Raw genomic sequence first — 26456 nt, forward strand, 5'->3', positions numbered from 1 at the left:
TATTGCCCCCCAAAAATACCCTAAAATTTTCCCATAGAAAATTTTGACCAACTTAACAGATGCATATCTTTTCATCTAGGCATTCAATGTTAATTAAATTTGATCCACATACAGACATCATAGGTAGAAATAACCTTCTGAAGTTTTGATGTGATTGGTTCATATGAAAAGTAGCAGTGGTCAGTGAGACCTTGGCTCTCAGAATAGTGCGACAAACTTTTTAGCCATTTTAGAGGATTTAATCTATATTTAGGTGTGGCTAAATCTGTAATTTTTGCCATAGTATGACTGAAATTTGGTATATAACCATCAAAGACCACATTGAACCTTCACACCAAATTTTATTAGATTTGGAGTGGGTGGAGTTGGGACATGTTTTAATATTGGTCCCTTTGACATAGAATGACCCAATAAGTAACAGCCTGTCAGTTAAAATACAGCAACTGAAATACTACAAAGATTCATAGTTTTTGTGGATCACTGTTATCGGATTTAGTTTATGTGAGGATTTCTCGCTGACGTAAGATCTCCACTTCCATACACTACTTTCAGCTGATAAACAATTTCTTGCTTGGTAAAAAGTGTATGTCATGAAATGCTGTCCATAACCTGAAGCTGTTACACAAGAACTGCTTTTGGACATAGAGGGATACATAATAAGCAATGACAATGTTTTGTAGTTGTGTGCCTTGTTATGTTTATTTGGTATTGTTTACCATAACGACTATGTTCCAATCATGCAGTATTTCATACTTTTGAATTATTTCTCATTTTTATTGTTATGTAGAACTTAAATATTTTTCTTCTTATGGTTGACTTATGTGGTGTTGTTTCAGCTTAATTGTCTTTGTAAAACAATAAAAATTTGTCATTCCCATGGTAATAGCATTTGAGTGGAGAGCCAAGAATGTCAACTGACTGAAAAGTTGAGAACTGACAAAAAGTCAGTTATGCAGTGTTGTTTAATCAATAACAGTATATACTCCCAGGTTGGTGTTAATGAGCAAGCAACTCAGCATGGACTGACAGGTTCAAGTTCGCTGAATCTGGTTTTCCTGAGGTGGGCCAAAATGAAATGTTGACTGTTTAAAAGAATGGGCGTTTTGCTGTAGACATCTTCATGATGATGAAGATACAGAACTTTTTATTAAGAACTTCAAATGGAAAGAGAGTTGCACATACGTGAGTTGAATGTTTGATGAGGTACATTACACATGTGCATTTCATTTCTGCCCAGGTGAATAGGGCTTTTCTGGTTGACATGTCTTTCTTGCTTTGGGTGGGTTGGGGTGAAGACTTTGAACCCAACTTCTAAAACTCTTTGTGGAATGGGCGGGGTGTTAACCTTAATTATGAGATTCCATTAGGAAAGAGTTTAATGAGCAAAGGTCCTGTGGAGCCAGAGAAAGAATGAGAAAATGAAAATATTTCCCTAATATTAAATGTTCATGTTAAGTATGGTTTTGGGTAAGAGAGTGCTTGGTGTAGCATTTATTTTTGTCAGTACATGTTCGGCTGCATCCTCCAGTTTGCCATTTGTGATGTCATCCTATCATAATTTTTGCTTATTATATTTCATCTCTTCCAAGTCAGTTGAACACCACATAACAATTCTGCTGTCTACCAAAATTCTCTGTTGTCTGATAATATTAGTTTCCATTTGTAGATTGCAAGTTTAGGAAAATATGATGTGTACAGCAACAATGATGACTGTGATTAACTTCTAATATATCTGTTGACAACAGCATTCATGAAATTGTCACTGTGCAGTACAGAACTTCTAATGGGTCAAAAATATTAATCAAATTCCTCTTTAGAATGAGAGTTTCACTCTGCAGCGGAGTGTGTGCTGATATGAAACTTCCTGGTAGATTAAAACTGTGTGCCGGACTGATACTCGAACTCGCGACCTTAGCCTTTCACAGGCAAGTGATATACCAACTGAGCTACCCAAGCACAACTCACACCCCATCCTCACAGCTTTACTTCTGCCTCGTCTCCTACCTTCCAAACTTTGCAGAAGCTCTCCTGCGAACCTTGCAGAACTAGCACTCCTGAAAGAAAGGATATTGCGGAGACATGGCTTCGCCACAGCCTTGGGGATGTTTCCAGAATGAGATTTTCACTCTGCAGCGGAGTGTGTGCTGATATGAAACTTCCTGGCACATTAAAACTGTGTGCCAGACTGAGACTCTAACTTGGGACTTTTGCCTAGTGCTAGTTCTGCAAGGTTCGCAGGAGAGCTTCTGCAAAGTTTGGAAGGTAGGAGACAAGGTACTGGCAGAAGTAAAGCTGTGAGGACGGGGTGTGAGTAGTGCTTGGATAGCTCAGTTGGTAGAGCACTTGCCCGCAAAGCGTACACTCCGCTGCAGAGTGAAAATCTCATTCTGGAAACATCCCCCAGGCTGTGGCTAAGCCATGTCTCCGCAATATCCTTTCTTTCAGGAGTGCTAGTTCTGCAAGGTTCGCAGGAGAGCTTCTGTAAAGTTTGGAAGGTAGGAGACGAGATACTGGCAGAAGTAAAGCTGTGAGTACCGGGCGTGAGTCGTGCTTCGGTAGCTCAGATGGTAGAGCACTTGCCCGCGAAAGGCAAAGGTCCTGAGTTCGAGTCTCGGTCGGGCACACAGTTTTAATCTGCCAGGAAGTTTCATATCAGCGTACACTCCGCTGTAGAGTGAAAATCTCATTCTGACATACAATTCTTATATGTCTGGATCCGTTCCGCCTGCTCTCCAGGTCCTGTGGCATAGGCACTGAAAGTTATTATAAGAAACAGAATGTGGTCTTTCCTTTGTAAAACAGGTGGATCGAAAATGTGCCACATTTGCTTTAAAATGGTCGTACACATACATATCTCTGGTGAGAACAGTAAGTCAGTGTGCTTTGTCCACAGCTCCACCATCTCACTCATCATTTATGCCAGACACACAGCTTTTACTTGTTACAAAAATACAGCTAAACAGTGTATAATAAACACTGCTCTGGCTTCTTAACAGTATATGTTATTCTATTGATCATCATCAATACCTCGTCTTCAATATTTGAAAGTTGCTGACCATCACATGAGCCTCTTAGCAGCCTGCCTCCATTTTTCTCAGTCTTCTGCATCTTGGAGTATCTGGCCCCAAGTCTGGTTTGTCTCCTTCTTCAAGTGGTCCATCCACCATCTCAGTTATCTTCTCTACAGACTTTTCCCTTCAACTTTGCCTTGGGTGATAATATTTTCCAAGTTATCCTCTTGTCATCGGTGTGACAAAAGAACTGCAGGATTCTTTGTAAACAAATGTTGGACAACCTCTTCTCCACACTGAGTCTTGAAGGATTGATTTGTTGGTTTGTTTATTCACCTACGATATTCTCAGTAACCAACTGCATCAATTTTTTTGCGATCTACTTTGGTTATTGTCCACATTTCAGCCCCAAAAGGCAACCTGGAAACACCAGAGGTTGTAGCAATTTAATAAGTCTGGTTAGGACTTGGTCCTTCCAAATCACAGACAGCTTTGATTGAGCATCCTTTCCAAGAGCAATTCTACACAATATTTCTTGTGAAGAGCCACTCTCTTTCTGAACCACTGAAGCCAGGTAGACAAAGTGGTCAGCTTCTTCATATTCTGACAGTATATCAGTAGACGGCAGTGATTCACCTCTGCCAATTATCATGATGTTGGTCTTTTTCTTATTCACTGACAACACAAGTTTCTCAGTTTCCCTCTAAACTCTGTTCAGTAGTTCATTCATTACTACCTGTGATTCTGTTAACTGTGTGGTGTCAACAGAAAACTCTGCTGATGCCAACAAGAAAGTGATAACACACATAATTCTGGTCAAACTAATCGGCAATACTTCCCCCAACATGATACCAAAGAATCAGCGCAAGAGAATGGATAGGAGACATGCTCAGAAACACCACTGATGCAGCTTTCAGATGATGTTATTTCCACCTCACCTCCCTCCACCAGGTGGTATTATAGGCTTTCTTAAGATGAAAAAAAGACACCAGTGAGCTCTTGCTTGCATAGGAAAGCCTAGTGGCTATCCAGCTCCAGCAGCATCAAATTGTCAGTTGTAGAATATTATCTCCTGAACCCAAACTGAAAAGTGACATAGTAGCTATTTGGACTCTAGAACTCAGACAAAGCAGCATTTCCCTACCAAGTGAAAATTATTCATGTAGAGGTGGTGAGGGCAAGATCACAATGTTCACTTTGGCAAGTCATGTTCTTTCTTAGCTTCAGAAGGGGAGCTAGGATGGATTCACTATGTAAGTCAGGAAGTGTCTAGTTTCACAGATTGAATGTGTAAGGATGATTTCTTTTACATCCCTATGAGGTACCACAACATGACCAGCCAGACATCACTGTTATGACAATTTTTGTGTGCATGTAATGACATTTATGAATCAGAAGCAATAATGCTTCACTTCACTTTCCAGTAAATAATTTTGCTGTCAAATAATCTCATGCAACTGCTGATGTTTTCATTTTTTATTGTCAACTTACTGAAATGAAAAATCTTTTAGGTTGAATTTCTACGTCACACCATGCGATTTGAAGTAATGGAAGCAAATATGTATGCACGTGATGTTGTTGCCTCATTTGGGTTTGATGTACTAGACGTACATTATTACATGCGAATGCAAATACACAGGTATGACATTTATTTCATCCAGTGCAGTATTATATTTATCTACATTACATTAGTGATCAACAGTCTTTTGGCAAATTTTCAGGAGATCAAGTGATGGTGTCCACTGGCTTCCCTCAGCAATGAGGCATATAACTAATCTATTATTAACACATATTGGTGAGTTTATTTATTTTATTTTATTCATATGTTTATCATGTAGACCATTTTTCCAATGATTTGTGACAAATCTGATTCCGTAATGTAGTATTTGCATATTTCATCATTTCTGGGAGGTACATCTGCCCAGAAAATTATGTGAAATATAGTTAGAGCACAGGAGAGACATCTTACATTTACATTATATTTAAAATAATTTTTACTCCAATACATAATAATATGACACTAAAATGAACAGCTTAGCCGTTGGTAGGATATGTAGCAAGTGGTATCCAGCTCAGATTACCAGTTCATCCTGTATGAATTTGTCCACTAGTTAATAGTGTTTCATGTGCACTATTTCATGTAGGTTTCTCTCCAATGCACCCAACTAAAATGCATTAACTTGTTCCTTTTTAATTTATTGTAAGTTTTCATTCTCATATACTGAGGATAAACAAAATCAAAATGAGCTAATGTAGTCAAATTAAATCAGGTGATATTGAGGGAATTGATTAGAAAATGAGACATTTAGAGTAGGAGATGAGTTTTGCTTTTTGAACAGTAAAATAACAGATGATGGCCAAAGTAGAAAGGATATAAAATGTAGACTGGCAGTGGCAAGAAAAGTATTTCTGAAGAAGAGAAATTTGTTAACATTGAATATAGATTTAAGTATTAGGAAATCTTTTCTGAATGTATTTGTATTGAATGTAGCCATGTATTAGAGGACAAATAGTTTAGACAACAAGAGATAGAACCTTTTGAAATGTGGTGTTAAAGAAGAATGCTGAAGATGAGATGTGTAGATCATGTAACTATTGAGGAGGTACGTAATAGAATTGTGGAGAAAGGAAAGCTGTGGCCCAACCTGACTAGAAGAGGGGATCAGTTGATAGGACACATTCCAAGACATCAAGGGATCTCCAGTTTAGTATTGGAGAGAAGTGCATGGAGTAAAAATTATAGAGGGAGACCAAGAGATGAATACAGTAAGCAGATTCAGAAGGATGTACAGGGGATAGGTAAAATAATGTGAACTAACTTCTGTAGCGACAAGGGATGTGGAGATCTGCTCTGGAGTCTGCGCTCCAATACCACCCACAGGAGTTCGATAATGTTCATGTCTGGGTGCTGTGCTGGCCAGGGAAGATGCTGCAGTTCAATTTCATGCTACTGATACCACGATTGTACTGTCCTGGCTGTGTGAATGGCTGCATTATTGTCCTGAAATATGGCATCATTGTAGGGGAACAACATTTGAATCATGGGGTGCACCTGATCACCTAAAATGTTCACACAATCGTTGGCTGTAACACGGGCTTGAGAGTAATCATTGGACCAGCAGAATACCATGATACGGCTGCCCACACCATCACACATCCACCTTCATGCTTAACCATTGGAATCAAGCAATCAGGATTGTAGGCTTCTTTTGGCATTCTCCAGATATAAACCCAGCCTGATGTTGGAAATAACAAAAATATTGATTCGTCAGACCATATGACATGTTTCAACTGATCAGCCATCCAGGATTTATGCTCCTGATACCATGTTTTCTGCTTCTTTGCGTTGCTTGTGGTCACTAATGATTTTGGTATAGCAGCTTGTCCATGAATATTCACTCTATGGAGTTCTCGGCGGACATGTCAATAGATTCGGGATCTTGAAGATGTCTGTTGAACTCTGCAGTCACTTTAGCCACTGTAGTTTTGTGTTGTTTTGACATAATTCATGTTAGTGTACGACGATCTCTCTCATTTCGTTTTTATCTGCACCCACTATTACGTTTACAAGATGATATCTTCCCATATTTTGTGTAGGCTGCCATGATTGTTGAGACAGTTGCTCTTGAAACATTCAATAAGTTGGCTGTCTTGGTTACTGATGCTCCAGCTAATCGGGCCTCCACAATCTGCCCTTTTTGAAACACTGATAGGTCTTTCATTGCACATCAACCTTGTCCTCTGCAAATACGAAGTGTGCACTACTCATAAACAGCCTGCAGTGATACCTAGTCCATACTGAACATGCACAGTCCAGTGCGACATGTGCCTTATCTGCGTTGTTGACCGTCAGACACAACCATCTCATTGCTACCACTGTTCACATTATTTTGCAGTAGTTATTTAGAGATGAAGAGGCTCACACAGGATAGAATTGTATGGGGAGCTGATCAGACCAATCTTCAGACTGAAGACCACATCAAAAAAACAACAACATATTCAGGAGCTTGGACATGCAATCTGAGGCAGTAATTGGACAGTGTAAAGTTGTCCATGTTTCTTGTTTCATGTGCATGAACAAAATGGTTTCCCCTCAAACAATTCTTGGTTGGTATACAAAAAGATAATAATCTCATCAATATTTGAGGGTGGGATAGTTAATATTTGTTGGTCTCTACAAACTGGGTGACATGATTTTTTCTGATGTACATTGCACATATTCCGTAAGGTTTTTTCTCTACCCTTAATATGGAATATTCAGGCTCTGGAAAAAAAACTTCAAGAACAATATTTGCATGCTATAGGGGGCATGAAAATTTATTGCAGAAATGTTGGTTTTGTTAAGCTGCTTTGAGTCGTGCATTATATTAAGTCTTGTTTCAGCACTTTCTTTCATAGTGTTTTCATTTATGTACCTTTTTAAAATAGGTAAGTTGTGTTTATGTGTGTCTTTTCCCAAAATGGATAAACTGGAATAACTTGTCATGTTAAATGTCTTTGTTTTGGTTAGTTTATCACCATCAAAAATGGATCTGATGTTAGCAAGGATTTATGAGGGGTGTAGTGTGTTATTTTAAACAGTTAAGAACTAAGCACCTGAATTTAAATATACTATGGTTCACGCTGATCACAGATGGCACTCACAAAGCACTGCAATTTCAATGACTTTAGCAAAGATTGGTATTATTGATATTGGTCTGAAGCTTGCCACTATCTAGTTCATGCTTTTTCTAACTGGTACTGTTCGTGCAAGTTTCAAAAATTTCGGGAATATACCAGCAGAGAGACACTTATTAACTACCATAGTTAAAGGTTCAGTAATATCATAGATAATTTTCTTGAGGACATTAGTGGACATCCCATAATCCTGACTGTCAGAAGGCTTATGTTATTTCATTTTTTTTTTAATTTCCTCCATTTGATCATGGTGCACCTTTTGTCATTTCTTACAGCAGCTGCAGGGTCTATATTCAAGTCAGGCATGGCACTTACTCCCAATATCAATAAAATAATCATTGAAGTCATCTGGGCTACAGAAGCATAATGGAGAAGTGTTTTTTCTTTTCAGTGATCAGAGCCCAGGCTGCTTTGCACAGGTTATGAGCTCCTACAGTGAACCTATCACTGCTTTTCTTTTTGGCCTGTTCAACACCATTTCTATAAAGACTTTTTACCTGTAAATATTTCCTGGAAAACATTTCCTTTGCATCCAGAGCTGTTGATGTTTTGAAGTGATCATGTAATAGCTGTACAAATTTTTTATTAGTTTGGTAGTATGTTTTTCTTTTCCCCACATTTTGCCTGTGTTTCATTCACAGGACAGTTTTTGGTGTTCTATACATAGTCAAATTTGATTTTGATGGTCTGGAAGAACTCTGTAAATGCATCAATTACCATCATTTCCTGCAAACCAGGCTGTCACTCTATTGCGGGTAGTGCTGTCTGAAAAGCACTTTATGTTATTTTGGCTTGCTCAACATCTTTTCCATAAAGACTTTTTGCCTGTAAAACATTTCCTTTTCATCCGGACCTGTTGATGTTTTGAAGTGATCATGTACGAGGGTTATTCCAAAAGTAAGGGCCAGTTATAAAAAAGAAATCAAAACTAAAATGTTTTTTCAAAACAATTGTTTTATTTACATTCCTTACATCTTTATCTATTTTTCTACATAACTTCCATACTTATTTAAACATTTGTCACATCGTTCAACAAGCTTTTGAATGCCCATGTTATAGAAATCGGCCGCCTGTGACGATAACCAGTCCTTAACTGCTTCTTTCACTTCATCATCTGTGTCGAAGCGCTTGCCGCCGAGAAACTCCTTTAAGTATCGGAACAGGTGGAAATCACTTGGCGCCAGGTCCGGACTGTAAGGAGGATGGTCCATCTGTTCCCATCCAAATTTCTTGATCAGAGCTTGCGTTTCATTTGCAGTGTGGGGTCTGGCATTGTCATGCAACAACAAGATTCCAGACGACAAAAGACCACGTCGCTTATTCTGGATTGCACGTCGAAGTTTAGTCAGGGTAGCGCAGTAGGCGGCTTTATTAATCGTTGTTCCTCTCTCCATAAAGTCGACTAACAATACTCCACGTCTATCCCAGAACACAGTCGCCATAACCTTACGTGTTGAGATTGTCTGCTTTGCCTTGACCTTGACTGGCGATGACGTGTGACGCCATTGCATTGACTGACGTTTAGACTCTGGAGTGATGTGAGAAACCCATGTCTCATCCCCTGTGACAACATTGTCTAAAAGACTGTCACCTTCCTTATGATATCGCTCCAAAAAATCAAGAGCAAAAGCCATTCTTTTCATTCGTTGGGGCTCAGTAAGCAGCCTGGGAACCCAACGGGCACACAATTTGTGAAACTTCAAATGTTCAGACACAATTCTGTACAAAGTTGTTCTACTCACATTCGGAAAATGCATGTCTACGTCTGTAATAGTGAATCGGCGATCTTCACGAATTTTTTTGTCAACCGCATTGACCAAATCGTCTGAAATCACTGATGGTCGGCCACACCGTGGTTCATCGTGCACATTATCCCGTCCTTCATTAAAAGCTCGCACCCACTTGTGCACTTTACTGTCGCTCATTATGTTAGGACCGTACACTTCAGTAATCTGCCGATGGATTTCCGCCGCTGAATTGTTTCTTGCAGACAAAAACCGTATCACTGCCCTTACTTCACAATCGGCGGGCTGATCAATTGTCTTAAACATTGTAAAGTGACACTGTGAACTACACTCAGCAACAGTAACAAAGCGAATGGCGGCGTTTGATGTGCAAGGCTTGCCGGGAGTCGGCGCGCATGCGTGTTTTGTCATTGGCGCCAAATTTCAATAGTTACGGCGAATCGGACCTTACTTTTGGAATAACCCTCGTAATAGCTGTACAATGCATTTAATTTTTATTAGTTCGCTAGTCTGTTTTTCCTTTCACCACATTTTGCCTGCATTTCATTCGCAGGACAGTTTTTGGTGTTCTGTAAATATATGTACATAGTCAAATTTGATTTTGATGGTCTGGAAGAACTCATCAATTACTGCCATTTTCTGCAGACCGGGCCGCCACTCTATTGCAGGTAGTGCTGTCTGAGAAGCACTTAATGTTTCTGTATTTATGACTCTTTTTGTGAATAGATAATTAGAACACCAGTAACCAGTTGGTTGATTGTCAGCTCTTTTTGTATATATTTCCATGAATGGAGATTATTGGGTCAACTACAGTCATCATGTTGACCCAAGTATTTAGATTTGTGATCACAGTGTCAAGGCAGGCATGACCTCTGGTTGGTAAATTGTTTGTTACAAATAGTCCATAACTGGCTACTAGGTTCATAAAGTCTCTTTCCTTACAACTCTCTCTATGAAAGTGTACATTGAAATCAAAATCACCACACAGCACAATTTTTGATTCCAAGCACATTAAGCAGCACAGGCAATATTCCGTTTCAATGAGGAAATTTTTAAAGCTACTGTTTGGAGAATACCACTGAGACAACAATTATATTAAGATCTAAAGCAGCCAACTCTAAAACTTAATCAACATAGAAGCTTTTTAAGGCAGTTACTCCAACACTAAATTTTCTGTTAGTGTGTATTAATTGATTCACTTTTTTTTGGTCCAGTTTTATCATACAGCACAAATTGAACAATTTATATTTGACAGATCAAAGAAAAGTTGTAATAATTCATAACATTAGCAATATACAGGGTGAATATTAATAAAACCGGTGAACTGCAGAGATGGATTCCTGACAGGAAATGGAGGAAAAGAGGTCCTGTGAACATGTGTCCATCAAACAGATGGAAATGGTTGAGAGGCAGAACAGCTGTTCAAAATGTCTCTGACGCTACGGTCGCAGGTTCGAATCCTGCCTCGGGTTTGGATGTGTGTGATGTCCTTAGGTTAGTTAGGTTTAAGTAGTTCTAAGTTCTAGGGGACTGATGACCACAGCTGTTAAGTCCCATAGAGCTCAGAGCCAAAATGTCTCTGAGCACTATGCGACTTAACTTCTGAAGTCATGAGTCTCCTAGAACTTAGAACTAATTAAACCTAACTAACCTAGGGTCATCACACACATCCATGCCCGAGGCAGGATTCGAACCTGCGACTGTAGCAGTCGCCAGGTTCCCGACTGTAATGCCTAGAACCGCACGGCCACTCTGGCTGGCGCAGAACAGCTGTACCAAACAAGTACCCTCAGAGGCATCAACCACATTACACAACATTTTGAGCCCTTTTTGGTCTTTTCTGTGATAAAGGGTCCTTTCAGACAGACAAACGTGCAGAGAGGTGCCGGACTGCGCATACATCAGATTTGGAGGAACGAGTTCTACGGTATAGAGAAGAACCTTAGTACAAACTCCAGGCAAGTGGCCTGCCAACGTGGTGTAAGCCAAAGTAAGATTATGTGTACCCTTAATGGCAATTGCTACTATACTGCCTGTCACCTGCAAACCCAATGAGGCTATTTTGAATATCTGTTGTGACTTGGATACAATGCAGCTCTGTACTGTGTTCCATGATAGTTTGTTGTCATTGCAGGCACACTATCCATTTCCAAACACCTATTTGTAGGAGCTGCTTCCTCTATTTCCAGTTGTGAATCCATACTTGCAGTTTGTTGGTTTTATTAATTTTCACCTTGTATAGATACACACACAAAAGGAAGCAGTTCTGCTTTGTCATGCACAAATTTACGTGTTCAATGCAGTCGTCATACTTGGCTTCTTTTGCTGATAACCAATGTTCATACACAATGTATATCTGTTTTAACTTCTTCTGTAAAGAATGATAATACATCAAGTTTAGTTCTAAGACATTGTGCATGGACACTGCTTCTAACTATGGGAGTGACATTCTGAGCAGTATGTGATCCCTTTAAACTTAGTTGCTCTTCGTGTTTTGTCTATCACAGAAGAACTTATTTCACAGGAAAACTGGCCATCCTCTGGAATGAAAGCCACTTTTGTTGCTGTATTTTTGAGCCATGTTCATTACTTTATCTCTAAGCTCAAAGTCAACAATAACTTTGAAACTGTCATTAAGCCCCTTTCTTTCAAGCTTTTCAGCTGTAACTTTGATATGGTTAGGAAAAGTGCCTAATGACATTTTCAAGAGTTGTGTCTCTTTTACTCTGCTCAGATACTGCCATGCCCTTTTTCCACCATACCTATTCCTTGTCCATCTCCTGTACCACCTATTGTCTTGATCTTGTTTTAGATTTGGCGTTTCCAGGTGCAACAGAATTCAGGGGCAGTGGCCTACATTTGGCCTCGTACTTAGTAGTGCACTTTTGTATGAATGTTTGTGATCTTCAGCCACAGTCTCAACGTGCTTTCTCCCTTCAGTACTCACAAAAGTTTTTACTTCATTGCCAAAATGTAAATTTCTTCTCCTTTTCCTGTGTACTTCTTCAAAAGGTGCTTCTGCATTTTTTGCAGACGTTTCACCTGTGGTATTTGCAAGATTGTTGGGACTATTTAGATAGTTACATATAATGGCATGTTTTTGTTTACCAATACTTGAAAAGTTATTTGTATGTATTAAGTCACTGCACACATTTGTTTTAATTTTGTTGGTGTCGTGAGAGCTCCAGTGCACAACACTTCGTTTGTGTGCTGTTTACACTTTTGTCTTGCTCACGAGCTTATGTATGTCATTTCATAGAATCACTGCCCTCATACTCTATGTTGTTTTCAGGGGATTCCTCACTTTGCTTTACAAAGCACTTAGCCAAATGCAATAAATATTTTTCTAATCCTGCATTTGAATGGAAAAATGTCTTTACCTTTGTATTTACTGCTGAGTTGTCATTTGATAGTTCAATTATTAACTAAACAAAATTTTGTATGAACTAATAAGTTGATGAAATTGTTAATGCAATTTTCTAATTTTTTTTCGGTTCATGAGTTCCTTTTCCTCCAGCAACTTTGATGCCTAATCTCTTCTCCCAGGCTACACAATGAAACTTAAATCTCTCTTTTGATCACATCACAGCATGAATTTCACAGTTACTGAGGCCTACACAGTCATTGTGCAAGGATTTTTCCACCATAATCCACACACCAAAACTATTTTTTGCTTTGAACTGGTTTTTTTAACTCAAGACATGATTTACTATTTTCGCTCACCACCATCTTGTGATGTAAAGTAAATGAAAAGGAGAATTTATCAGTATTCATGCCATTTTAAAAAGAATCCACCTGATTTATAATCAGTTTGTTAATGCAAAAGGGATTCTTCTTATTGATTATCTTTGAAAGGCTAAAACAATAAATGAAAAATGCTATGCTGAAATTCTGAACCAGCTGGATAAAAGAATTTGTGAAAATACCTGGTTTGCAGTAGACAAAAAAGTTTTTAAAAAACCTTCCCCAACCCCACCCCATCCCCCAATTTATACATCCTCTCACTATGGTGTTTTAGCAGTGGGAAAACTTCAGGTTGGAGTACAACTTGTTGGAATATACCAGCCACGTTCTCCAAGATATTAATATACAGGTTCCTTATCTGAACACCTTTATGGCTGCAAAATTGAGGCAGTCCAATGAAAAGTTTAAGTGGCTGCAATAGGGTATTTCAGGACCCATCTATAATCGTGCTTCAGAAATGGTATCAATTCAGTGGATAAATGTACTTCTTTTTAACTTAAAAGGAGACCATAGTGGACAATAAGGGAACTGTGAACTAAAACATAATTATTCACCAGTAGACAGGGAACTGACTTCCACAAGTATGTTACAGCTACATTACAAAATTCTGCATCTACATCTATGCTCTGCAAGTCACTTTGCAAACCACCTTGTGGGGCATGATAGAGGGTACTTTGTGTACCACTGTCACTTTCCCCATTCCCTGTTCCGGTTGTGAATAGTTTGCTGGAAGAACGATTTGCTGGTAAGCCTCCGTGTGCGTTTGAATCTCTCTTATTTTATCTTCATGATCTTTTTTGACTCTTCTAGGAGTGTATGCTCTCAGAAAATTAACAATAAACCACAATGTGAAGCAGAACGCCTCTCTAGCAGTCTCTGCCATTGGAATTGGTTGATCATCTTTGTGGCAATTTTGTGCTTACTAATGAACCTCTAATGAAATCTTTTGCTCTCCTTCAGATCTCTATTTCCTCTATCAGTCCTATCTGATACGGATCCCATACTGATGAACAATTTTCAAATAGTTATTGAATGCGTGTTCTGTAAGCTACTTCCTTTGTTGATGGACTACATATCCTGAGGATTTGTTTAATGACTCTCATTCTGGCATCTGCTGTACTTGCAATGAATTTTATGTGGTTGTTCCATTTCAGATCACTCCATATTAAAACTCTTAGGTATTTTATGGACGTAACAGCTTCCACTGATCATTCTTCAATTGTGTAATCATACAGTAAAGAGTTTTTCTGCCTATGTATTCACAATATGTTACATTTGCTTATGTTTAGGGTCAATTGCCATTCCTGCACCAAGCATTAGTCCTCTGCAGGTATTCTTGCATTTCGCTAAAGCTTTCCTGAGTCATGACTTCTCTGTATACAAAAGCATCATCCACGAATAGCCTCATCGGTAAATAACTTTCACCGGGGGCACACCCTAAGCTACTTTTAAGTCTGTAGCCTTCTGTCCATTCAGAATCATGTGGTATGTTCTGCTTGCTACAAACTCTCCAATCCACTCACATTGTTGGTCTGATATTGTGTATGCTTGTATTTTGTTCATCAGGGGGCAGCATGCGACTGTATCATGCCTTTCAGAATTCAACGCACATGGAATGTGCCTCGGTGCCTGTATCCACTGCTTTCTAGGTCTCATGGACAAACAGAGTGAGTTGAATTTTGTATGATCATTGTTTTTGAAACCCGTGATGGCTCCTACAGAGGAGATCTTCAGCCTCTAGAAATATCATAATATGCAAGCATAAATCATGTTCCAAAATCCTACCACTGACTGATATCAGAGAAATAGGCCTTTAGTTTAGTGAGTCCGTTTGATGACCCTTCTCAAAAATGAGAATTAACTTTTGTGTGTGTCTGTTTTTTTTTTCTCCAATCATCAGGAACATTTTGTTTCTCCACTGCTGCTAGAAGAGGGGCAAGTTCTTTCGCATACCCTATGTAGAACTGTATTGGTATCCCAGAAACAAATTGGAAAAAGATGCTTTTCTCTATCGTCCTCCATTTCCTTGCCATGATGGTCACAGAGTATCCGGACAGATGCTTCAATCCATTAACTAATTTAACATTAGTAGGGCAGAATTTTCCTATCAAGTTCATTGATCCCTTCACACATGGCTCTCCTTATGTTAATTTTTGTGTCATTTAACTTTTGTTCATTTGTGATGCTTTGGCTATGTTTAAATTTGCTGTAAAGCTCTCTCTGCTGTTCAACCCACTTCCACTCTGGTGTATTTGATTGAATACAGTCGACGTATAACATTGCCGTCCTTCTTATCAAGACCAGGTCCCTCAGATTGACCAAATTAGATTACCTTTACACTAGAGTTCCTATCCTTAGACCCTTCTGGCCCTGTTTCGCTACTTAAGAGCTATTCTGACAGTTGGTTTTCTTAACACCACACTTAATCTTACACTTTTCTACAGGACCCCTTGCCCTGCTCCTTAACTCAAACACCATGGAACTTATTTCATTATTAGGCTCCTTGCACAATAACTTCTAACTCTCTGTTCCAAACAAACAACTTAAAATGAATCAATATTCTTAGTTACTACCCCTTTGTGCATTCATCTTCCTTCTGCTACGTTTATGCTTAGTGTATCCAGTCCACTGGAATCTGAATGATGGCTGAATCTGAACTCAGTCTTGTGCTTTGTCTTCTATGTACCAAAACAAGGACTACACTCAGCAGGACAAGTGCCACAGCAGCGATTGATACGACAATAGTCAGTATTGTCTCTTTCCGATACTGATTTTTTGGATATAAATTTATATGCTGCAATGAAGTTTCCAGGGAGACTCGTCCATTCTGCTGCTCAGAAACTTTTTTATAGACTGCATTAATTCGAGCCCTAGAGTTTGGTTTAAGATGGTCAGATTTGTGACATGTGGCACTTCCATGGGCTTCTCTGGCCAATACAAATGAGGTTGCAAAATATTCAGGTGTGTTATCCCTGAAACTGCAGTGGGCAGACGGAAAATAGACCCCATTATCTCGTGCTCTATTCTGTTTAATAACAAACCACTCCCATTGAATTGTAGCCTCTTTGATGATATAAGCTTCCCTGCTTGAAACAACTAGCCACTACTACCATCTTGTCAAAGGTAGAGTACAACCAAAGCACCTCAACCTGCTGAAAGTACAATTCTGACTCAATCACTTCTTTATTGCATTCTCTTACCTCCTTTTCTCCCATTAGAAATTTGAGTGTACAGGAATCTGGCCCCTCTGTTATTACCATATTTTGACAGACTGCGATTACCCTTCAGTAGCATTTTTGTAAATTTGCTTCCCCCATTTCTTTCTCTTCCCTTGTCTTTTGCAATAAATCATAGTCACTGCAATTTTACTCTTTCAGATCGCTTCAATATCCCCCACCTGACAGGATACACATGAACTATGGAGCACTCTTAACTTGCTTGTTCCCCTGCTACTATTATAGAAATGAAAATGTCAGCTTTTGCTCCATACTGTGGCTACTTTGAAATAAAAAGGTAAGTTTTTGTGCTCGGGTTCTAAAACCAACCCCAACTCCAGTGGCAGTTCCTTCTGTGCTTTTCCTTAGACCCTCTAAATACTGCTCTGGCAACAAGTTTACCCATAGCTGACCTCTTACAGCCTGCTGCATAACCTCCTGTTCCTCAATAACCTCTGTTACTTTCCCTTGTGCTTTCCAAACACTGTCTTCCATGCACTGCAACCGTTTTCTCATTACTACTTCTCTATCTAAGACTTCTACTTCAGTTTATAGTTCTCCAATATTCTGCACCTCTGGCATACTGCATTACTTCTCCAGTCATTTGTCATAGTAGTCGTGTTATTCAATACATCCTCTAAATTTGCAGGGTGTGTAGTGTGCCAATTACTCATAACTTTTTTCTCCTTTTCTCACTGCTTAATGTTTTCTATGGTTTTATTCACCCTTCAAATGTCTTCCTCATCAGCAGTGCCAATTATTGTTTTCATAAGCTGACCCCTCTTCCTTCGCTTATGTAGAATGACCCCAGTAACTGGGTCGTCTCACTCCTCAATTTCTTGTATACTCCATATACTCCCTCACACACCCCAGCACTCCCTTTGAGTATCCTGTGCCTTTCCGTTCCCTGACGGAATTTGTCAATTGCTTCTTCCTATCTTCTCACCTTCTTAACACATCACCCACGTGTTGAATACCGCCTGTATCACTGAGCGATGACTGGTGATCACTACATCTTCCTGCTGGGGCAAACACCACTCCCCCTTCCAGGTGGCAGTTCCATAGTGCTTCAACCCTGACAAAGATCAGTAGTCCCCCGATGAACCGCATCATCTCGCCTTCTCTGCTCCTCTCCCTAAAGTCATTGCTGCTCCACAGCTGCGTATACTAATTACACTAAATCTATACCTAACATAAAAAAAATGTTAAATCATTTAACTCCTGGGCCTTAATCCATATGAGTTCCTCTTTACCGTTTCATCCACAATCTCTTGTTTATCTTCCAATATATTTCTCCTCACTCTCCCTTTCTGGTCCACATCTCCTATCCTGGAATAACTTCTGGACTCCCTTGAAAGGTTTCAGCTGCCATACATGCACAATTGTCGTTCTCGTCGGCAATTGATTGTTGACATTTACTGCCAGTGTAGTCTCTACCACATGATGTGACCCAAGGTACTTTGGAAAAAATTTCTTGTCTTTCCCATCAGAATACATGAAGTTAGATTAGATTAGTACTTGTTCCATAGATCATGAATATGACACTTCGTAATGATGTGGAACATGTCAGGTTAATAAAAGGTGTCTATACAAGATATTACATTACAAAAAATATTACATGACACTTAAATTATTATAAAAGGTGTCTATACAATATATTACATTACAAAAAATATTACATGACACTTAAATTATTATTATTATTATTATTATTATTACTATTTTTTTTGGGGGGGGGGGGGGGGTGGGGGGGGGTTGTTGGCCACATAACCCACTTACTATATCCAAAAATTCATCTAATGAGTAGAAGGAGTTGTCATTAAGAATTTCTTTTAATTTCCTTTTAAATGCTATATGGCTATCTGTCAGACTTTTGATGCTATTAGGTAAGTGACCAAAGACAGCATAATGTACCCCCTTCTCAGCCAATGTTAGATTTAACCTTGAGTAGTGAAGATCATCCTTTCTCCTAGTATTGTAGCCATGTACACTGCTATTAGTTTTGAATTTGTTCGGATTGTTAATAACAAATTTCATAAGTGAATATACACTCCTGGAAATTGAAATAAGAACACCGTGAATTCATTGTCCCAGGAAGGGGAAACTTTATTGACACATTCCTGGGGCCAGATACATCACATGATCACACTGACAGAACCACAGGCACATAGACACAGGCAACAGAGCATGCACAATGTCGGCACTAGTACAGTGTATATCCACCTTTCGCAGCAATGCAGGCTGCTATTCTCCCATGGAGACGATCGTAGAGATGCTGGATGTAGTCCTGTGGAACGGCTTGCCATGCCATTTCCACCTGGCGCCTCAGTTGGACCAGCGTTCGTGCTGGACGTGCAGACCGCGTGAGACGACGCTTCATCCAGTCCCAAACATGCTCAATGGGGGACAGATCCGGAGATCTTGCTGGCCAGGGTAGTTGACTTACACCTTCTAGAGCACGTTGGGTGGCACGGGATACATGCGGACGTGCATTGTCCTGTTGGAACAGCAAGTTCCCTTGCCGGTCTAGGAATGGTAGAACGATGGGTTCGATGACGGTTTGGATGTACCGTGCACTATTCAGTGTCCCCTCGACGATCACCAGTGGTGTACGGCCAGTGTAGGAGATCGCTCCTCACACCATGATGCCGGGTGTTGGCCCTGTGTGCCTCGGTCGTATGCAGTCCTGATTGTGGCGCTCACCTGCACGGCGCCAAACACGCATACGACCATCATTGGCACCAAGGCAGAAGCGACTCTCATCGCTGAAGACGACACGTCTCCATTCGTCCCTCCATTCACGCCTGTCGCGACACCACTGGAGGCGGGCTGCACGATGTTGGGACGTGAGCGGAAGACGGCCTAACGGTGTGCGGGACCGTACCCCAGCTTCATGGAGACGGTTGCGAATGGTCCTCGCCGATACCCCAGGAGCAACAGTGTCCCTAATTTGCTGGGAAGTGGCGGTGCGGTCCCCTATGGCACTGCGTAGGATCCTACGGTCTTGGCGTGCATCCGTGCGTCGCTGCGGTCCGGTCCCAGGTCGACGGGCACGTGCACCTTCCGCCGACCACTGGCGACAACATCAATGTACTGTGGAGACCTCACGCCCCACGTGTTGAGCAATTCGGCGGTACGTCCACCCGGCCTCCCGCATGCCCACTATACGCCCTCGCTCAAAGTCCATCAACTGCACATACGGTTCACGTCCACGCTGTCGCGGCATGCTACCAGTGTTAAAGACTGCGATGGAGCTCCGTATGCCACGGCAAACTGGCTGACACTGACGGCGGCGGTGCACAAATGCTGCGCAGCTAGCGCCATTCGACGGCCAACACCGCGGTTCCTGGTGTGTCCGCTGTGCCGTGCGTGTGATCATTGCTTGTACAGCCCTCTCGCAGTGTCCGGAGCAAGTATGGTGGGTCTGACACACCGGTGTCAATGTGTTCTTTTTTCCATTTGCAGGAGTGTATATATTGTGAGGCTACAGTGAAGATCTCTAGCTCTTTAAATAATTGTCTGCAGGATGATCCTGGATGAGCTCCAGCAATTATTCTGAGTACATGCCTTTGTGCAATGAACACTCTTTTACTCAATGATGAGTTACCCCAGAATACGATGCCATACAAAAGCAGAGAATGAAAATAGGTGTGGTAAGCTAATTTACTGAGATGTGTATTGCCAAAATTTGCTATGACCCTAATAGCATAAGTAGCTGAACTCAAACGTTTCAGCAGATCTCCAGTGTGTTTTTTTCCAGTTCAACCCCTCATCAATGCATACACCTAGAAATTTTCAATATTCTACCTTAGCTACCGATTTCTGATCAAAGTCTATATTTATTAACGGTGTCATTCCATTTACTGTGTGGAACTGTATGTACTATATTTTGTCAAAGTTTAATGAGAGCCTATTTGCAGAGAACCACTTAATGATTTTCTGAAAAAACATCGTTTACAATTTCACCAGTTAATTCTTGTCTGTTGGGTGCGATAGCTATACTTGTATCACCGGCAAAAAGTACCAGCTTTGCATCTTCATGAATATAGAATGGCAAGTCATTAATATATATTAAGAACAGCAGAGGACCCAACACCGAATCTTGACGCACCCCATTCTTGATTGTTCCCCAGTTTGAGAAATCACCAGTTTTTTGCATATTATGTGAACTGCTTATTTCAACTTTCTGCACGCTTCCAGTTAGGTATGATTTAAACCATTTGAGTGCTGTCCCATTCATACCTCAGTACTTGAACTTATCTAGAAGTATTCCATGATTTACACAATCAAAAGCCTTTGAGAGATCACAAAAAAATCCCAACGGGTGACTTCCGGTTACTCAGAGCATTTAATATTTCATTAGTGAAAGTATATATAGCATTTTCCATTGAAAAACCTTTCTGGAAACCAAACTGACATTTTGATAAAACTTTATTTTTACAAAGGTGTGAAGCTACTCTACAATACATTACTTTTTCAGGAATTTTGGATAAGGCAGTCAGAAGAGAGATTGGGCAGTAGTTGTTGACATCAGTTGTATCCCCTTTTTTATGCAGTGATTTAACAATGGCATTCTTCAGTCTATCTGGGAAAATATCCTGCTTCAGAGAGCTATTACATATGTGGCTAAGAATCCCACTTATCTCTTGGGAACAAGCTTTTATTATCCTGCTGGAAATGCCATCAATTCCATGTGAGCTTTTATTCTTGAGAGAGTTTATTATCTTCCTAATTTTAGAAGGGGAGGTGGTTGGAATTTCAGTGTATCAAAAGGTGCGGGTAAGGCCTCTTCTATTAACTGCCTTGCTTCTTCTAATGAACATTTAGATCCTATTTTCTCTACAACATTTAAAAAATGATTATTCAAAATGTTTTCGACTTCCAGCTTGTTGTTTGTCAAGTTTCCATTAGCTTTGATGGTAATGCTGTCATCCTGTACTCTTGGTTGCCCTGTCTCCCTTGTAATAATATTCCAAATTGTTTTGATTTTGTTATCAGAGGTATTAATCTCAGACATGATGCACGTGCTTCTGGACTTTTTAATAACCTTTCTTAATGTAGCACAGTAGTTTTTATAATATTTGGCTGTTTCTGGGTCATTACTCTTTCTTGTTGTTAGACACAGTTCCCTTTTGTGGTTACAAGATATTTTTATTCCTTTAGTAAGCCAAGATTTTTTGCATAGTTTCTTGTAATTAGATTTAACTACTTTCTTGGGAAAACAGTTTTCAAATCCTCTTACAAGTGTATCATGAAATAAGTTATATTTTAAATTAGCATCGGGTTCCTTGTACACCTCATCCCAGTCTAACTACTGAAGATTTTCTCTGAAATTTGACACCATTACCCACTGACCAACCTTACATTGTGGCATTCTTGCCACACGGCCTACTGCTTCTTCCTATTTCTCCAGTGTTCAAGCATTTGTCCTCTATACTCTGTTCCAAATTTCTCTAATCACTTGGGCAAATTCTTTTAACAGACTCCCCAGTCTTCCCTTTCTTCATTTTCAAAATGTCAAATAATGATGGAATTTTTATGACCATATACCACTTAATATGGCGATAATCCTGTACTCGTATGCTGTTTTGAGTTGTAGGTAGAGACAATCTACTTCAAATAAACATCCCAGTTGGTATGATGTGAGTCAACATAGTACCCAAACATCCTCCCGATTCTGCTATGCACTGTTTCAGTTCTTCCATTGGCTTGTGGATAGAGAGGACTCATCCTCAACTTCACATTCAGTAGCTTACACAATTCCGTAGTAGATTGGACATGAAGTTCATTCCCTGGTCTGTTACTACTGTTTTAGGCACTCCAAACTTCAGTATACAATTATTCAAAAGTTCTTGTGGCACTGTTGTTGCCTGCTAGTTTGGCATCGTGGCCATTTCTACATATATTTAGAAATGATCTATGATAGTGAGTACATACTTATTTCCTGCAGGTGTTTTATTGAATGGACCTAAAACATCAATCCCCAGGCATTGTAATGGTGCTAATGCTTCAGGTAACCTCTGCAATGGTATTCTCTTTCAGAACAAATCTGCTCTGTGTGCACAGTTTATGAAATTTTGCATATACTGGTTTACATCCATCTGCCTGTTCCTCCACCAACACCTTTCTGCTACCTTTCCTGTTGGTAGGTCTGCAACCTTCTGGCGGTTTCCGGTGATTAAGGGTGGCAGTGTGATACAGGTGTGCAAGACTCACTCTCCCCCTTGGCTTTCAAACTTATTTGGAGTTGCTTTGCCGATCTTCAGCGATATTCGTCCCAGCTTCTTCACCAAAGAATAGATGCTACTCTGAAGGAATTTTCTATACTTTTAAATAACTCGATACACTTGAGAATACTTTGAACTCAGTCTCACTGTATTTTCATAACACATAACAGTTTTCATACACTGAAACATTTCCCGTAAGCTTGACACCTTTCTGTCCAACAGAAACTATTACAATCATCTTCCTATAAATGCAGTCTATAAATCTCTCCAAGTTTAACAAGAGAACTGTCCATACTTTATGACAGTAAGTGAGAGAAATGAATGAATCAAAGTCCCTTCTTTTCTTTCAACAACCTTCAATTGTTCACACAATAATGTTTTACGTTGCACAGAGTACGACGCATTGAATCCATGAGTGGGACGTGTAACTTCTTAGGCGGGCTTGGCACTACCTGCTCGCGCCGATCATATGTCCAATACACATCTGTCCTGCACACACATTATCATGATACAGTAGACATAGTTCTACTTTACCACACTTATCTCTAAAATAACGTGTGTTCGAGACAGTGTAAATACGAGTGTCCCTAGAATTTACCCCAAAATTCTCGAGGCACTACATATTCCCCTCCTTATCTTGAACACACGATATTTTATACATGTTCGTTATGTACATCAATATTGTATTTATATAACATTACTTTATGGGTCCAACAGTTTTCCTTTTAACGATTGTGTACTTAATACATAACTCTCTTTCTTTTTCCATTTTAATGCCATTATTATGGACCTTTTGATCAATTTAAACTTTGTAAGGACAAGCGTCTTTCTCTTCCCTTTCCAATCATAAATTCCGAGTGTGCATTACCCAAGCATATACTGTTATTTGCTCTTACTTCGCGTACTACTTTCTCTAAGTATGGATTTATTCACTATTTTTTACAATCTGGAGGAACTCTGGGTTAATGAAGGTGTTCTTTTCAACACATGTAACTTCACACAAATATAACAAAGCAAGTGGGAACAAGAATTCAAACTCACCAGAATAATGTCTACAAATTTATTACTATTGGCACGATAGAGCCCTTTTCCTTTAGGCACAGTACCTATACCTTACCCAATGGTGGACACTATGAATGCACTACATCCTTTCGTTTTGGTAGGTACACCCCTTTAAACAAATTCCTAATATACTATGGTACAGGTCAATTCCCTTCTTGGTGCCCCTGCCCGCACAGTATTGGTCAGCCTTCCTTGGGTCAGCCTACCTGCCTTTTTCCATCCAAACAATTGTGGGTGCGCCCTTCTTATCCTTCCTAAGTAGGCATCATAGTCCATTTGCCCTAGTATACGTATTTATGTGCTCTATGATTCAAAACTACCTGAAAAAATTAATATATATTCCATCTTATACTCTGCTTGTCCCATTCTCATATAGTCGTTAGACTAGCTTCAAATCCAAACATATTTCCATTATCCTACAATTCGTCAGAATAGTTGTTAGACTGTCACCAATTCTGTCTATTTAAATATGCACTGTAACATGTTATCCTTCTCCAATGTACACCTAGTATGATGTAATACTGTCATCATAACCATGAATACTCTCAGTTCTTACCTATATAAATATCCCTGTACATGACCATGAATACTCTTCTATACATACCTTTATGTGATGTGGAACCGTCAACTCACATAACCATGTGTGCATACCTATCACTATGTGCACATTTTTCCGCCTCCAACACCTGACAGTTCTCACATTACCTTAAACTCTACTCTTTCTGTTTGTGTCTTTGTGCTTCACTGTGTGTATGTGTATGGGTAGTCGTGTAGCCTGATTCTTTGGCCAGCTTATGTAAAATAAGTTGAAGGTTATAGAAAACCACGGAAATTGAGAAGGACTTCAGCAATAGTGTATGCATTTGAAGAGAGGGAAAGATAGACAGGTACTCAAAAGAGGAGTTAGAAAGAAAAAAGTAGAAATGGTTGCTAAGATCAAAGAAGAGAAAGAAGATAGCTCCAAAGACAGGAAACCCTTCCCACTTCCCTTCCCCAGGATCCCCACTTCACCAGTACTTGAGCGAGAAGTCGGAGGAGGTATGATGTTAAATGTCTCTTGCAAAACGGACATTCTCACCTTCACCTTTGAAGTCCCCGAAGAAAGGTCTTAGCAACTCCTATGGAATGGCAAATGGTGAAGAATCAGTCACACTTGTCTGCGAGGGTCATTTGAAAAGTGTGGTGTGTGTGTGTAGTGTTAACCTTGTGTACCTCCACTACCCACCCCTTTCAAAATTGATACAAACCCTCCCCATTCATGTGTTATCTCACCAAAAGGTATAAAATAATCTATAAAAAATAGAAAATTATACACTATAATCAAATACTATCATCCAGTCACGTCAGCTAGTCACTTCACACTATATCATTCTTAGATATACTACTCTTACTCATTTTATGTCATCTAGGTATCATTCTTCTTAAACAGTACCATCATATTATATCTTCTCCTCTAATGCTATTCTGTTAGTTTTACCTCATGCTTAGAGGTCACTGTTTACCGTGACTCCTTAAATTAGTCATAACGGTGCAGTCATAATATTTAAATACTAATGTGATAGGATAGTTTAAGAGGTTATAAATAGATTACAGAATAGTCAAAGATTTGAAGGGAATTCGGTGTAGGAAAACTAATGTGGGAGTAACACTGAACCCAACTCAGGAACCGATGGTCCTCACTCTGCCCGTTAACACAGAATGTTAACATCCATGGGGTGTATACTGCTTGATGTCTTTAGCATTATATTTTCCTTTTTCTTCTCCAGTTGTAGGATCCACTAAAAATACGGTTTTTGGGTGGATTACCCACATACTTTTGAAAAAATTTATGCGTTTCTTACTTCAGGGCAGAGCTCTGAAGATGTTGTTTTACTAAGACTAGATCATCTACCTTACATTGAGGTTCTATAGCCTTCTTGTTATGTTTGCTTACTCATTGTTGTGCTCTCTTAACTAAGTTCTTAGTAACTATCGTTTGATTCAGTTGGTCATCAGTAGTAGGTTGTTTTGGCCATGTGAAACATATAATGAGTGGTTCAGCTATTACTTCCAAAGGTGTTGGTCCAGTTGATAAATGAGGCAACTCATTTATAATAAGTTTGAAATCTTTATTGTTTGTCACCCATGATGTATGGTTTTCATGGCAGTATGTGCGGCATAATTTCCCAATTTCCTTCCTAACTCTTTCCACGGGTTAGAAGAAGGATTATAGTTGGATATTAGTATTTGACGAATCCTTCCCCATGCTAAAAATTCTCTAAACTCTTTACTAGTAAACGTAGGTTCATTGTCAGAAAGAAATCGTTTTGGTTTGCCTGCTTTGAGAAAGTATTGTTGTAGACAATGCATTACTGTTGGTGTGTTTCCTTTTTTAATTGGATAGAATTTAACGTACTTCGACCACCACTCTATGAGGACAAAAATGTAGGCCACTCCTCCTCTTCCTTTTGGAATTGGTCCAAAGAAATCTGCAGTGGTTAGATTGTGTAAAGCTTTAGGAATAATTGGATACATCTCATATTTAATGTGAGAGTTATCCTCTTTTACTTTCTGATAAATCTCACAAGTCTTAATGACTAATGCCACGTTATGTCCTAGCTTTTTAAAGTAATAGATCTTATTCATATGTGCAGTGCATACCTTTATATCGAAATGTTCATAACCCTTATGAATGTACCACACTAACTCGTCTTTCACTAGACTTGGTACACTTAACAACAACATTGCGTTGTCTTACTGTCTCTCCAAAACAGATTATATCGCACAATCTTCCAC

At 39.6% G+C, this 26456-nt stretch overlaps 1 protein-coding gene across 1 annotated transcript in view; it reads left to right on the forward strand.

Annotated features, from left to right (window-relative positions):
- Positions 1-26456, forward strand: part of LOC124613331 (PC-esterase domain-containing protein 1A-like) — a 190905-nt gene that overhangs the window by 73990 nt on the left and 90459 nt on the right. The window contains exons 5-6 of the mRNA XM_047142027.1: positions 4523-4650; positions 4733-4806. Coding sequence (XP_046997983.1) covers positions 4523-4650; positions 4733-4806 — 202 coding nt within the window. The remainder of the gene's footprint in view (positions 1-4522; positions 4651-4732; positions 4807-26456) is intronic.

Source organism: Schistocerca americana, chromosome 4 (genome assembly GCF_021461395.2).
Source record: "Schistocerca americana isolate TAMUIC-IGC-003095 chromosome 4, iqSchAmer2.1, whole genome shotgun sequence".
Classification (NCBI taxonomy): domain Eukaryota; kingdom Metazoa; phylum Arthropoda; class Insecta; order Orthoptera; family Acrididae; genus Schistocerca; species Schistocerca americana.